Source organism: Pomacea canaliculata, linkage group LG13 (assembly GCF_003073045.1).
Source record: "Pomacea canaliculata isolate SZHN2017 linkage group LG13, ASM307304v1, whole genome shotgun sequence".
In the NCBI taxonomy this organism is placed as follows: Eukaryota; Metazoa; Mollusca; class Gastropoda; order Architaenioglossa; family Ampullariidae; genus Pomacea; species Pomacea canaliculata.
The window spans coordinates 22,860,950-22,874,084 of NC_037602.1; the positions used below are offsets into that span (position 1 = coordinate 22,860,950).

General features: G+C 47.7%; 1 protein-coding gene across 1 annotated transcript in view; it reads right to left on the reverse strand.

Moving 5' to 3' along the window:
- The window catches only part of LOC112554551 (chitin synthase chs-2-like), a 60,405-nt gene that overhangs the window by 14,825 nt on the left and 32,445 nt on the right, over positions 1-13,135 (reverse strand). Inside the window, 7 exon segments of the mRNA XM_025222360.1 lie at positions 10-162; positions 539-1,137; positions 1,707-2,010; positions 3,368-3,505; positions 4,130-4,331; positions 9,754-9,930; positions 10,237-10,337. Coding sequence (XP_025078145.1) covers positions 10-162; positions 539-1,137; positions 1,707-2,010; positions 3,368-3,505; positions 4,130-4,331; positions 9,754-9,930; positions 10,237-10,337 — 1,674 coding nt within the window.

The window sequence follows — 13,135 nt, forward strand, 5'->3', positions numbered from 1 at the left end:
GATGCCTACCTGTGTAGATGTAGGAGACACGTAGCACAGTGTAATCATGGCGGCCACGGACACAGGTGTGGCAAGCGACAGCGGCACGGCGAAGGAGAAGCGCTGCATACACAGCTTGCAAGCCAACCGTGCAAAGTAGTAGCACAGGCCTGACGACACCACCTGTACAGGTATGTTACAGTGGTGACACATTGACACGGTGACACATTGACACACAGACAGCAGACAACATCACCGGATACAAGCGCAGTACAACTCACGCACACATATGTACACGATGCTTCTCATGATGTATCTACATGGTGTGTGTATATGTGTATCTACATGTGTATATCTGTATATATACACACGATGCTTCTCACGGTGTATATACATGGTGTAGATATGGGATGTATACATATTAACGATGTATCTACATGGTGTGTATATGTGATGTAAGTATGCCACCTTGAAGGCAGGCACAAAGACAGAAGGAAATGTAGAGAGAGTGAAGGACAGAGGGGAAGAAGCAAGGGAGGGAGAGGAGTGAAGGAGCGACCTGTAGAACGAGCGGCAAGTAGGTGATGTACTGGCGCCAGTTGTAGGTGTAGCTGGTGGTGCAGACTGTGGTGTTGAGCAGGCCGTCGAGACTGAGGTTGGCCACCGAGCAGTTCTGCGTGTGCACGCGCATGAAGCGGTCCTCGCTGGCCAGGATGGGACTGCGAATGACGTGGACGATGTCCGGCAGGATGGGCGGCTCCGTTGTGTCCATGGACATCCTCGTTGTCATGACAACCTCGGCATTGAGCAGGCTGCCGTTGTAGAAGGTGTACTCGGCAGGTGTCACCAGCAAGTCCTTGAAGGCCACGTTGGCCATGGACAGCTGAGGCACCAGCAGGAAAGCGAAGCCAAAGGTCAGGCCGATCTTCCAGAGCGAGGCCAAGATGTAGGCCTTGGTGCGCACGCGGTGCAGAGCGTCCTTGTAGTTCTTGACGGGGATGTACACGCAGCCCACACGCACGTCCTTGTCGCAGAAGTTCTCCCACCAGTTAGTGGAGATGAGCAGCAGTGCCAGTGGGATCTCCCACGACATGTCGGACAGCGAGTACGTGTTGCTCCACGCCGACCCGGACCCTGATATCAGGCCGCTGCTTGTTCCTGCACGGTAAGGGTCAAGGGTAAGGGTCAACAAAGAAAAGTCAACAAGCGATGGTTGAGGGGTTGATGGTTTTCGAAATCACACACAGTAGCTGGTTCGATACCCACATGGCACAACATACTTTCCCAATTTGACTGACAGAGTTGAGAAAGGAGAAGTAGCGAGGGACGAAGGCGCCCTACTTCAAAAAGCTGCCGCCAGAAAAGCGCGGATGTAACGTCCACTGGAACACTTCCTTCTACCATTCTACTCTACCATTCCACTCTAACATTCCACTCTAACAGTCCACTCTAACAGTCCACTCTAACACTCTCTACCTTTCCACTCTAACACCATTGTTCCCTGAATGTTACATCACGTAACCACTGCTCCTGGCAATTACGTGAAATAAGTTCCAGTGCCTGGTGTTACATCTTACCCTCATCACTCCAGCAGCTAGACTAACGCATATTCGTTGCACGAAGTTTGCTGCGCGCTCGCTGTCAGGTAAACGAGAGAGTTAGATGAGACAGGTAAACGAGAGAGTTAGATGAGACAGGTAAACGAGACAGGTGTGCTTCTCGCTTACCTCTGGCGGCGGCCTGGCTGTCGTCGGTGGTGTCCTTGTTGACCTGCACGCACTCGGACTTCATGGAGACGAGGACGACGACGTAGGCGGAGAGCTGCATGAGGACGGCCAGCACGTCCAGGATGATGGTCGTCACCTTGCGTCGCGGCTCCTCCGACCGTTTGGTGGCCAGCAGACGCAGCGCCGCCGGCACCGAGCACAGCGCGTTCATCAGCAGCAGGCAGCGGACCGTGTCCAGACACGGCAGCACGCGGAACAGCAGCAGACACAAGCCGAAGGAGTGGATCGTCTCCACCAGCAGGATCTGCACACACACCAGCAGGACACCTGCACTTTGTAACACGTGGTCTTCTACCTGCATCCTGCTCTGGTCTCTACAAGGACCGGTACACCACACAAAGTGTCACGTGTCCTGGTGTGACGGTCACCACACTAATGACAATACGACGGCTGCTACTTACTGCCTTTTCCCTTCATACACTGATATAGGGCTAGATATATGAAACATACCTAAATAGCACTAAATGTACACATACCTAAATAGCACTAAATGTACACACACATAAATAGCACTAAATGTACACAAATATACCTAAATAGCACTAAATATACACACTAAATAGCACTAAATGTACACACACGCACCTAAATAGCACTAAATCTATACACTAAATAGCACTAAATGTACACAAATATACCTAAATAGCACTAAATATGTACATACATACCTAAATAGCACTAAATATGTACATACATACCTAAATAGCACTAAATATACACACTAAATAGCACTACATATGCACACACATCTAATTAGCACTAAATATACACAAACATACCTAAATATATACAAATATACCTAATTAGCACTAAATATACACAAATATACCTAACTGGCACTAACTATACACACATCTACCTAAATAGCACTAAAGATCCTGCAATCTCTTTATCTGAACAAGGACCGTAATTAGTGTAATGACCGAGTTTTCACCCTTTCTCTCGTGTCAGCCTTACATGGTGTTACATGTGTCGGCAGTACATGGTGTTACATGTGTCGGCAGTACATGGTGTTAGCAGTACATGGTGTTACATGTGTCAGCAGTACACGTTGCTACATGTGTCAGCAGTACATGGTGTTACATGTGTCAGCAGTTGCTACATGTGTCAGCAGTACACGTTGCTACATGTTCAGCAGGTTGTGTCAGCAACACGTTGCTACACACAGCAGTTCAGTTGCTACATGTGTCAGCAGTACACGTTGCTACATGTGTCAGCAGTACACGTTGCTACATGTGTCAGCAGTACACGTTGTTACATGTGTCAGAAGTACACGTTGCTACATGTGTCAGCAGTTCAGTTGCTACATGTGTCAGCAGTACACGTTGCTACATGTGTCAGCAGTACACGTTGCTACATGTGTCAGCAGTACACGTTGCTACATGTGTCGCAGTACACGTTGCTACATGTGTCAGCAGTACACGTTGCTACATGTGTCAGCAGTACACGTTGCTACATTGCAGTGTCTCCAGCAGACCGGCGGCGTGTGTTGACTTATTGTAATCAGCCGCCTCTCACGTGACAGGTGCGCGTGTTTGCACTCAGGCATAAAAGATGGCTGCACGTTGCTAATAAAGCCAGCGACACCTGCGTGCACTCACCCACGCCATGTTGCCCAGGGAGGGGCGCGGAAAGTTGCCGAAGAGGGCGCGAAACAAGCTCTCGAAGAAGGTGACGAGGTAGGGTACACAGACCACGCCAATCAACAGGTAAACCCACCTGTCTCGGTTTTCATTACCCTGGAACAGACATGCACGTCTCAAAACTGTTGTATCAGATGTAATAACAAGTGTCCTTTGACCTTTACATTAGTAATCATCCTTCATGCAGGTCGTCATCGCCACGTCAGCCACTGCCGGCATCTACTACATCATCACAATACACTAGACTAGGTCACTGAATTGACAGACTCCATCGCTAATTGTACAAGTTTGTGTTATGACAATAACAAGATGTTTAACTAGTTTCATTCATTGTCACACGCTTGCATGTAGTAAGTATATATATATTTTGTAAGATATTTTGTGTATATATGTAAAATTATCTGGATCTGACCTGATACGTGTATGTGTGCTTTGGGTTACAATAGGTAAAGCTAGACACCTGTAAGTCTCACCAAAAGGTGTATAATTGTCAAAGTTGAATGACCGAGCAGCTTGATTACTTACAGTATGGCTGCGTTGACTATTCACATCTATGTAAATGTTTTCTACGTTTCTATACTCACCGTCTTCAGTGAGGACTATGACCTACACTCATAAAGTCTACAGTCTAAAACATGTCTACTACATTATCACGTGGTCACGCTGGCGTGGACAGAGGACCGGACGAGCCTCACGGGACAAGGTGGACAAGACCCTCACCAGATCGGCGTTTCCGATGGCGTTGGTCATGAGTAGAAGTGATGCCTTGCTGACCACGGCGGAAACGAGGACGAGGAGGAAGAGAAGAAGGAAGAAGAAAAGCTTGAGGGTCTTGGCGGCCACCTCAAACCAGTTGGTCGTCGCCTCGTATATCGTCTCGCTCTTCCTCGACACGGTCTTGAAGACATCCCACGGCTGGAAGCTGGTCAGGGTCACAGGAAGTCAGACACAGGTCAGACACAGTCATCGTATCAAAGTGTCAGCAAGGTGTCACAGCAAGGTGTCACACCAAGGTAATATAGCAAGGTTGACACCAAGGTGTCACAGCAAGGTGTCACACCAAGGTGTCACACCAAGGTACTATAGCAAGGTGTCACAGCAAGGTGTCACAACAAGGTACTATAGCAAAATATCATAGCAAAGTTTCACGGAAGCTCCCTACCTTAACAAAAAATGAAAGGAAGACAGGAAAGCAGATGATTTAAACTGACGAGTCTTTACGCCAAAGTAATTGGTATAATCAAGTAAGCAATTACACCTCACTCAGGGATAACTAGGATCATGTTTGTCAATAAAATGTTTGTATATAAATCCTACAGTTTTTTGGAATTTTTTAAAGGTGAAAACATAGCAGGATTGGTGATGCCATAAGTGGATGACACCTGGTATTACAGACAGGTGAACGACCTGAACTAGCATACAGTAGGGTCAAGCTAATTTTGACAGGTGTGGACAGTAAGTATGTCCTGTGGTCTGTGGTACAGTACAGGCACACACTGTAGCCAAGTCAGTAGAGACTACAGAGCGCACTCTAGTCACGTGCTAACCACGTGAGATTATGGGCTAGCAGCGCTAGAACTACCTTCGTTGTGTGGACGGGTAGACAACCTCACTTGACTGGCTAGGTACGTTATAACCAGCTGTGTGGCTAGATGTGTCATGACTAGCTACGTGGCTAGATGTGTCGTGACTAGCTACGTGGCTAGATGTGTCGTGACTAACTACGTGACTAGATGTGTCGTGACTATCTACGTGTGTAGGTGTGTCATGACTAGCTACGTAGCTAGATGTGTCATAACCAGTTGTGTGGCTAGATGTGTCATAACTAGTGTACTGGCTAGACGTGTATACAAGTTTTAGGGTAGAGATGCTCAGGAGAAGTCTGTAGTGTGGTCAAACGATCCCAGAGTAATTCAGTTACCGCCCTTTGTCAACATCTTGACAGGAGGCTGCATCAACAGACGTGACGTCGGCAGGCAAACTGTCAAGTGTCTTGGTGCAGTCACCTGCACTGTGCCCGTACTTCATGCCGCTTTACACACATACACACACGCATGTGTAACTGGTGTGTGTCTCGGTGTAGAGAGACGTGTGCTAGGATTGTGTGTATACAGGTGTGTACAGGACTTGTTTGTGTAAACAGTTTCATGGGTAGACATAGTCAGGGTGAGTGTAGACACAGCCTACAAAAAGCACTAAAGAGTGCGTATGTCCTTGTCGGTGCAGCGGTTTGAGAGAGAGAGAGGAGAAAGAAAGGAAGAACAAGAAGAAGGTGTCAGAGCTTCTTTCACCCTCTGACCCTGTGTAGTGAGTTGTGGTTGGTCTCCTACTGTCACGTGTACAATGGTGTCTTGTGTCTGTCGTCATGTGTCTGACGCAGCGTGTGCGTCATTAGTTCCACGTCACTTTGAGCACAAAATGACGTCATATAAAAAGAGACCAGCTGCTGTCTAATGGCCGAGTGAGAGGGTCTTCTCCGCCATCTTGTGTCTCTCAGTGACATTCGTGTGAACTTTGAACTTGTGCCTCTTGCACTTCATTCACCTACACATCTAGAGAGCGATGTCAGCACATCATCCCCCTATATCCCCTGACAGTGGTAGCTAGAGAGCGATGTCAGCACATCACCCCCCTATATCCCCCTTGACAGTATGTGCCGGGCTAGAGAGCGATGTCTGTACAATGAAACTCGCAGGAGGATGAGGACACGAGGCAAACACGCAGCGCCCTCTGTACGACACCAGCAACAGGCAAGGGCGATAATCAGCCACAGCAGGATAGCTTAACCCGTTGCAAATGAATCCCCATTTCTGTTGCCTTTGACAATTGTGAAATAAGAAGTGCGATGGCTGCGATACTTACTGCTTGCTGACTGAGTTGTTGGTTTTGGAGTGTGAAACTTTATTTTAATTCAGACTTTGTACTTATTTCAACTCATTTCTGGCGTTTATACCATCTTTCATGTTGCTGACACCGCCTATCGCCATCTCCGCCCTGGACACGTTGTGCCACTCTCTACTTCATTCACGCCCCTTAGTGCCATCTGTATGTTTATGTTTCTAGTGAGAACTTGTCAAAGACTATTTTTGCTGATGTACACAAAGCTGGAGGCTGCTTCCTGTCCTGCGCGTGCTACTGTTGCAGTGTATCAAGGGCTATGAGTCAACACGACTACAACAACTCTACCAAGTGTCGACTACTAACAAAAGAAAGTTTAGTTTGTTGACTTTTATCAAAGTCTTCCAGCCTGACGACATGTCACTGGCGTGGATTTGCTGCTGGCGCGATGAGTACGTGTGATGAGTATGTGTGATGAGTATGTGTGGTGAGTATGTGTGGTAGTATGTGTGGTAGTATGTGTGGTAGTATGTGTGGTAGTATGTGTGCACACGTCATACCCCACTCATTAGTGTCTGTGCACACAGCGGACGACGTGTGCGACAAGTGCGGCGACCAAACAGGCGGGTCCTTGGCACCAGGCTGAGACCCTGTATGTATCGCCTTACAGGGCTAAGCACCCTCGTCGCCCAGGTGTGGGCTGCTCTTGACGATGGAGCTGATAACTGCAGTAATGTTGACGATGAAGACTGTGAATGACAGGCCCATCAAGCCGATAACTCAGTGCAGTCTACCCAACACGAAAGCTCTTCAGTAATACATGGCCACCATCTTTAGAAGCCGTTTGCGGGTCACACATTGTGGTGGGCAGACTTATGGCTGACCTGTAAGGTGCTTACAGCCTCGATATGAAATGCAGGTAGTGACCAGAGATTACTACAGCCTGAAAGTGTCACGGACTCTCAGCACACCTGTCGTCACCATCCTACAAGTCTGACGATGAAAGACCAACAGGAGCCATAGTGTCAGCAGACACCTCCCCTCTCGCATAGCACCAGGGAGGGTGGGTTAATTTGATGAGGGTGTTTATCCAGGTGACATCTCCCGTGTGACATGTCGGTCTCATGATTTTCAATTTCGAAGATATAAACATGATACACACCTGCATGGTTGTCTGTTACATAGGATAACAAACAGGAAAATACAGAGAGATGGACAGGTAAACTATCACAAGACTTTAACAACCCCGCATAGGTCCACACGGGGTGGGTGAGTCGCCCAGAGACAGGTTTTCTCCTTCTCTCTATCATTATAGAGTGTGTGTGCCAACACAGACAAGCGCGCGCTGACGTAGGTGCCAAATGTCGCGAGAGTTCGCGTGGCCCGTGGTCTAGATCCCTGTCCGCCATCTTTTTAATCACCGGGGATTCGCTCCTCGCTCTCTCCTCCACCAACCCCCTCCTCCCATAGCTTCACCATCTACCTTTTCAACCGCCATCTTTCCGACTTCATCACCTACCCTCCATCTTCTGAACGCGTTGGTCCTTTCCTGTCCACTTCATCATCATCATCATCATCATCATCATCATCATCATCATCATCATCATCATCATCATCTTCTTCTTCTTCTTCTCCTAGTGGCATCAAGAAGCTCGTGGAAATGTCTGTAGGTTTTGCAGAGGGAAGCAAGTCAGTGTCCAGGAATGGTCAGTCACGATGTCCACAGAGAGAAGCGAGACTTGCAAGCTGCTCAGTGCTCAAGCAGTTGATGAAGATGCTGATGGCTAGCTTCTCTGTCGACTTGACTGGCCACAAGATAAAGGGTGCCATCATCTCCCTGTGGGAGGAGTACTTAGTGGGGTAGGGGTGAGTTACTGTGTGAGGGTTGTGTGCGCACAGCGGCACGTGCAGCACGTCACCTGCCGGCCTGATCCAAGTCACCTGTAACAGGTGTCAAATGTCGCGTTTTGTCTAAGATGGCCGCGGTATTTATTCACCTGTCTCAAACAACTCTGACAGGTAATTATTCCTTCACTGGCTTCTGCATGGGTGGACCGGTTGTTCGCAATTGTAAGTTGCATGTGTGTGCTACAGACAAACAGAGAATTGGACATTTTGTGACCGTTTCTCTAGTGTGTCACACGTGTGACGTTTCTTCAGTGTAAGTAGAAGGTGAAGTTGACAAGGAGAGGAGGTGTGGACTGGATCGTGGAGGTGAGCGCACAAACACAGGTTACACCAGAGTTTCTACATCATGGACTGCACTGCACACGCTGCAGGACAAAAGGAGGTTTACGGATGTCACACCAGGAGTTTACGGATGGCGAGTCATGGAGGCCACCCTCACCACCTTCACCACCTTCACCACATCGGACACCTCGCCATCATCACGCCTGTAACGTTTGCGGCATCACCTCATCAACCTCATCAACCTCATCAAATCTTATCATCTTGTGACCCCGTCACCTCGTCACCCCGTCGCTTCATCCCTTGTCACCCCGTCACCTCGTCACGGCCTCACCCCGTCACCTTATCAATCCGTCTTCTTGTCACCCCGTCACTTCATCCCCTTGTCACCCCGTCACCGCCTCACTCTGTCCCCTTGTCACCCCGTCACCTTTTTACCCCGTCACCTTATCATCTTGTGACCTCGTCACCTCCTCACGCCGTCACCCTCATCACCACATCACCCCCGTCACGCTTCCATCAGACAGATGACTATCATAACGGAAATGGCAATGTGTTGGTCGGCCGACAGCCTCCCAGCCATGTTTACAGATCAGTTTTTACGACTTATATCAAGTAAACCACTGCTTCTGTCACGTGACACCAATCAGCAGCACTTGCCCACTCGCAGCATTTATCTAAACAATGCTGTTTGTTGTTGACAACACTGCTATGCTGTACTATACCGATGTTTGTACTTGATGTGTTGTGCTTGTAGTCGTTGTGACACTGAACTGTTGTCTGTCTTGTTGTAACTGTCAGTGTACACCATGTTTTATTGTAATAGCAAGAGGTACACCGTGTCTACACCAGACTAGTTCAAGGTGTAGCCTACCCTTCTCTGTCACATTTCTAATCACATGAAGAGTGAGGTGGCCTTTCCCTTGCCTGATAAATGTGGCGGCCACAGACAGTAGGGGAGCTTTATTGTGCTACAAAGGGGATTAGCTTTAGCTTGTACGAACCTGGCTAAAGGACATTTAGTGCATGGCTACAAAGGTAGTGTGACACAATCACTAAAGTCATACACTGGGGGAAATGGTCGAATGATGACCTCAGACACCATGGACATGGCAAGTACTATGGCAGGATGAACCTTAAGCTTGGAAATGGACGAACGTAAGACAGCAAAGAAACTGCTTGTTTGTGTTTACATCCTCAGCTACATTTCACCTCATAATGTCGAGGCACAGAATTCAAACACAACAAAGAAATAAATTAACAGAAAACGCTAGAAACTAAAAGGTTAAGATAAAAATTAACTACAAGCTGCCACTGACTTGTTATCCGCCATGATGGGTTGGCCCGACAGGTTGGTGACGTTGGTGGTGGCGGTGGACTCTGACGTAGTTGTAGTAGATTTCTGTGATGGACGTCTCTGTCTCTTCTTCCTCCGCCTCTGGGGGCGATGGTCATCGTCGCTGGGCAAAGAGCGTGTGCCGTCGCTGCCCCCGTACCTGCAGGTAACCAATAGAAACAGTCCTTGCAAAGAGACCTTCGACAGGGTGCAATACCCTGATCCTCTTGTTCTCTTCCCCCGCCCCTCTATCTAGGAGGACCCAGTGAGAACCCTGTCAACGTTCGGTCTCCTGGAGTGTGGAGTCTGGGTGTGTTACCAGAAAATGCATCAGGGTTTTATATTATATGATATTATAACAAGCTGCCCCAGGGTTCTACAACATCCCTCAGTAGGGGAGATAATTCAGGAGGAAACCTCCCAGGCCCTCACCCCTCACACTCCCTCATCACTCACAGGCCCTCACCTCTCTCCTGTGACGCTCATGGCAGGCACGTGACCGGCATTGTTCTCGCCCTCCAGGGCACTGACTAGTGGAGACTTGGGGCGGTGAAGGTTCTTGACGATCTGCACACGTCACACAAAGTGACTGAGCTACAGGTGTCACACTACTACAGCTTCATGCACAACCACAGGCTGACTGAGCTACACACTACATCCCACATTGTACACCACAGTTGTCATGGATAAACAAAGTCAATCAACGGTCAGTTGGTTGTCAAGCAAACATTGACAAAAGTTGTAGTTTAAAGGGTTTCATCTTGATGAAGAATCCCACCAAACATTTTTGCTGAAGTTGTAACTTGATTCGTAACTAGGTTTGAGGGGATGTAAGCCTCACGCCCTCCGTTAAGACTCCTCCTCGCGGCTTCAACATACAAAGATACACAATAATCGCAAACAACACTAAATATAGTCTTCTTCTTTTTTACCCCCAGCCTCAACCACACCCCGCCATCGGACCCTGTCCTGGGCATCCCATTCCAGTTAGGACCATGTCCTGCCAGCTGTCTCTGCCTCTCTGTGGACTGATCGTCTCCACGTCTGTCTTGTCTCCCAACCTTGCGCCTCCCCTGTGGGTTCCAGCCCAGAGCTTGTCTTGTTAAATTGTCGGCTGGCAATTTTGTAAGGTGTGACCGATTCAGCCCCACTTCCACCTCTTGATGTCTTCGCGTGCCGAGATTATGCTTTGGAGTTCCAGATAGGTCTCAGGGTGTGGAATGCAAGCCTGACTTTATTTCTTCGGCTTCTTACGTCTTCATCTGTATCTCCATCTTTGCTGACTATGCTTCCAAGGTATGTGAAACGGTCAGACTCTATAATACATTCCCCATCTAGTTGTAGTGGGGCTTCTTGCTTGTTGCTGACCCTCAGTACCTCCGTCTTCTTGATGTTGATGGTCAGGCCAGTCATTGCTGCTTCTTGTACGAGCCGAGTGAGCTTTGTCTGTGCGTGTTGTTGTTTGTGGGAACAACAGGCTGATGTCATCCGCAAAGTCAAGATCCTCAAGCTGCCTGGTGAAGGTCCACTGAACGCCCGTGTTGCTGTTAGAGGTTGTTCTTCTCACGATCCAGTCTATGACGATCAGGAATATTGTCGGTGAAAGCAGACAACCTTGCCTCACTCCAGTCCTCACTGCAAAGGAGTCAGTCAGCTTTCCCTTGTGTATCACCTGGCATGTCGAGTTCTCATACAGCTGCTGGATGATGGCAATGAACTTTGGTGGAAATCCGTAGTGCTGCATCAACTTCCAGATGGTTTCCCTGTCTACGGAGTCAAAAGCCTTCTCAAAATCCACAAAGTTCATGTAGAGTGGCTACTGTCATTCGATGGACTGTTCAAAAACATTTCGTAGTGTAGCGATAAGGTCTGTGCTTCATTTACCCTGCCGAAAACCGGCCTGATCTTGTCGCATACAACACTAAATATAGCACACTTTTCATAAACAACACTAAATATAACACACTTTTCATAAACAACACTAAATATAGCACACTAGTTAAAATACATAGAACTAAACTGTTTATAGAATAGTCAGAGCAAAAACGTTTTAAACTTGTTAATGTTTGTTTCATGTGAATGCATTCAAAAATACTGTCTGGAAATATCTCTTACATTTCTACAAAGGCTAGAAAGTTTCAGTTTTTTTAAAATTATTATTGATCTAAGATAATCAGAAATTGTTTACTTTTGTTTAGGTATGACTGGCTGTGATTTCTGATGATGAAAGTATAGAGTATTTTAATTCAGTTGAAGCACTTTAGACATTAGATATGAACTATTTTGTTTTTGAGTAAATCGTGCCCGTAAAATAGCAAAAGAAAGGAAAAAAACATAGCAAAAAGATACATTAACCTTTTTCTTAGTTATCATTTTTCATCAGTGGTCATCTTTCACCAAGTTTCAAGGCGAGAGCCAAGAGAACAGAAACAGTCAAAACTACAAAATATCATCAGCAGTTATGAAAGGACCAGAGTGAGCCGGAAGTTGCTAAAAATCTGTCCTTGGACAGACAAAGGTTTCATCGCCAAACTTTAGTCGTACTTGTTTTTTCTGGTTTTTTTTTATTTTTTTTTTTTTTTTTTAGTCTCATTAAACTTTCTGACCTCTGCCCCTAACTCGGCTGAGCTCTGCTTTCATTTTCTGTCAGTTTACGGCATTTGACAGCAACATTCTGTGTGAAGTGCTATCGGCAGGCACAAAGGCACAGGTTCATTAAAACTAAATTAAAATCAGTGGGCCGTACATGACCAGTGACAGTCAAAATCAAAGCTTGTCTGCTATATACCCTTCACAAAAGGAATGAAGTGCAGACTTCCTCCATCGTTTAGGAAAATACAGTCGTGAGAGTTCACAGCTTTCCCGTTACCTGGGGTGGCTTGCACACGGGCGGACAGGTAAGCGCCGTGCAGGTGGTGAAGGAGGAAGACTCTCCAGTCCTCCGTTCCGTCTGATCTTGTGTGTCTCTCAACCAAGTCTCCGGCCACAGGTCACAACATGGCTTCTGGCGAGGGCTTTGGTCGAGGCGGAGGAAGACGAGACTGGCGACAGACGCCGGAGAGGGTCAGGAGCGATGACCAGCGTGAGCTGCTGACGATGACCCACAGATAAGGTGCGAGAGCCTGAGATGTGGCTGGCGGCCCGGCGAGCGGCATCAAGCCAAACATTACGTAAGACAGAGAGCTGCCGCCATCATCAGACGCCCACTAAACCCCTCCCCCCCTCCGGACAGGACGCGGCCTTTCTACGCTCAACCTCTGCACGACGCATGCGCAAGAGGAAGTTACCAGGGAGTTGAAACATTCTTGTTGTATTTGGCGTCCCGCAGACGGCGGATCACAGACCCATTCGTCCAATCGTAAGGC